The 546-nt window shown below is 44.0% G+C and overlaps 1 pseudogene across 1 annotated transcript in view; it reads left to right on the forward strand.

Annotated features, from left to right (window-relative positions):
- Window positions 1-511, forward strand: part of TEOVI_000892500:pseudogene — a 1,300-nt pseudogene extending 789 nt beyond the window's left edge. The window contains exon 3 of the mRNA in view: window positions 128-511. Within this exon, the coding sequence occupies window positions 128-511 (384 nt within the window). The remainder of the gene's footprint in view (window positions 1-127) is intronic.
- Window positions 512-546: the final 35 nt, after the last annotated feature.

Consider the following 546-nt stretch of genomic DNA (forward strand, 5'->3'; position numbering starts at 1 on the left):
GAAGGATATGGTGGAGAGTTTTGCCCACGCAGCACTTAGCACTCTAAGTTGTTGTCTTGTGGTGAATGGAGGAGCAACTGGGGATTGTAGGAGGAATGGTCAACGAGGAAGTGTCCCCAGAGATTGCACTACTTACCCACCACGAAGGATCGAAGGCAGCCTTGCTGAGTATAAAAATCCTCTTGATAAAGAACTCACTTTAACGATGGGAAATGCAGGAAACTACAGAAACCACGTGGGTTATGGTTGCTACATCACGACAACTAACAGTTCGTACATCCGAGGAAGAAAATCTCTTATTTATGAGCTTTCAGGTGGCCTCTTTAATACAAGCGAAAGCGCGCTAGTTTCCAACTTCACTTCTGTTGGAGAGGAGTTGCAGCATGTTATCAATCCGCTGATAAGCAACGTCATAAAGATTTTCGTAGGAAACGCATCCATCACTACTAGGCGAGTGTCAATTGACAGCTTGCTGATGCAACTAGAAGAAAAAACTGAATATATCCTTAAATGGAATGAACCAACCATGGAATTTACGGGAGCGTT

The sequence above is a fragment of the Trypanosoma equiperdum genome, assembly GCF_001457755.1.
Source record: "Trypanosoma equiperdum strain OVI genome assembly, contig: ctg_1218, whole genome shotgun sequence".
In the NCBI taxonomy this organism is placed as follows: Eukaryota; Euglenozoa; class Kinetoplastea; order Trypanosomatida; family Trypanosomatidae; genus Trypanosoma; species Trypanosoma equiperdum.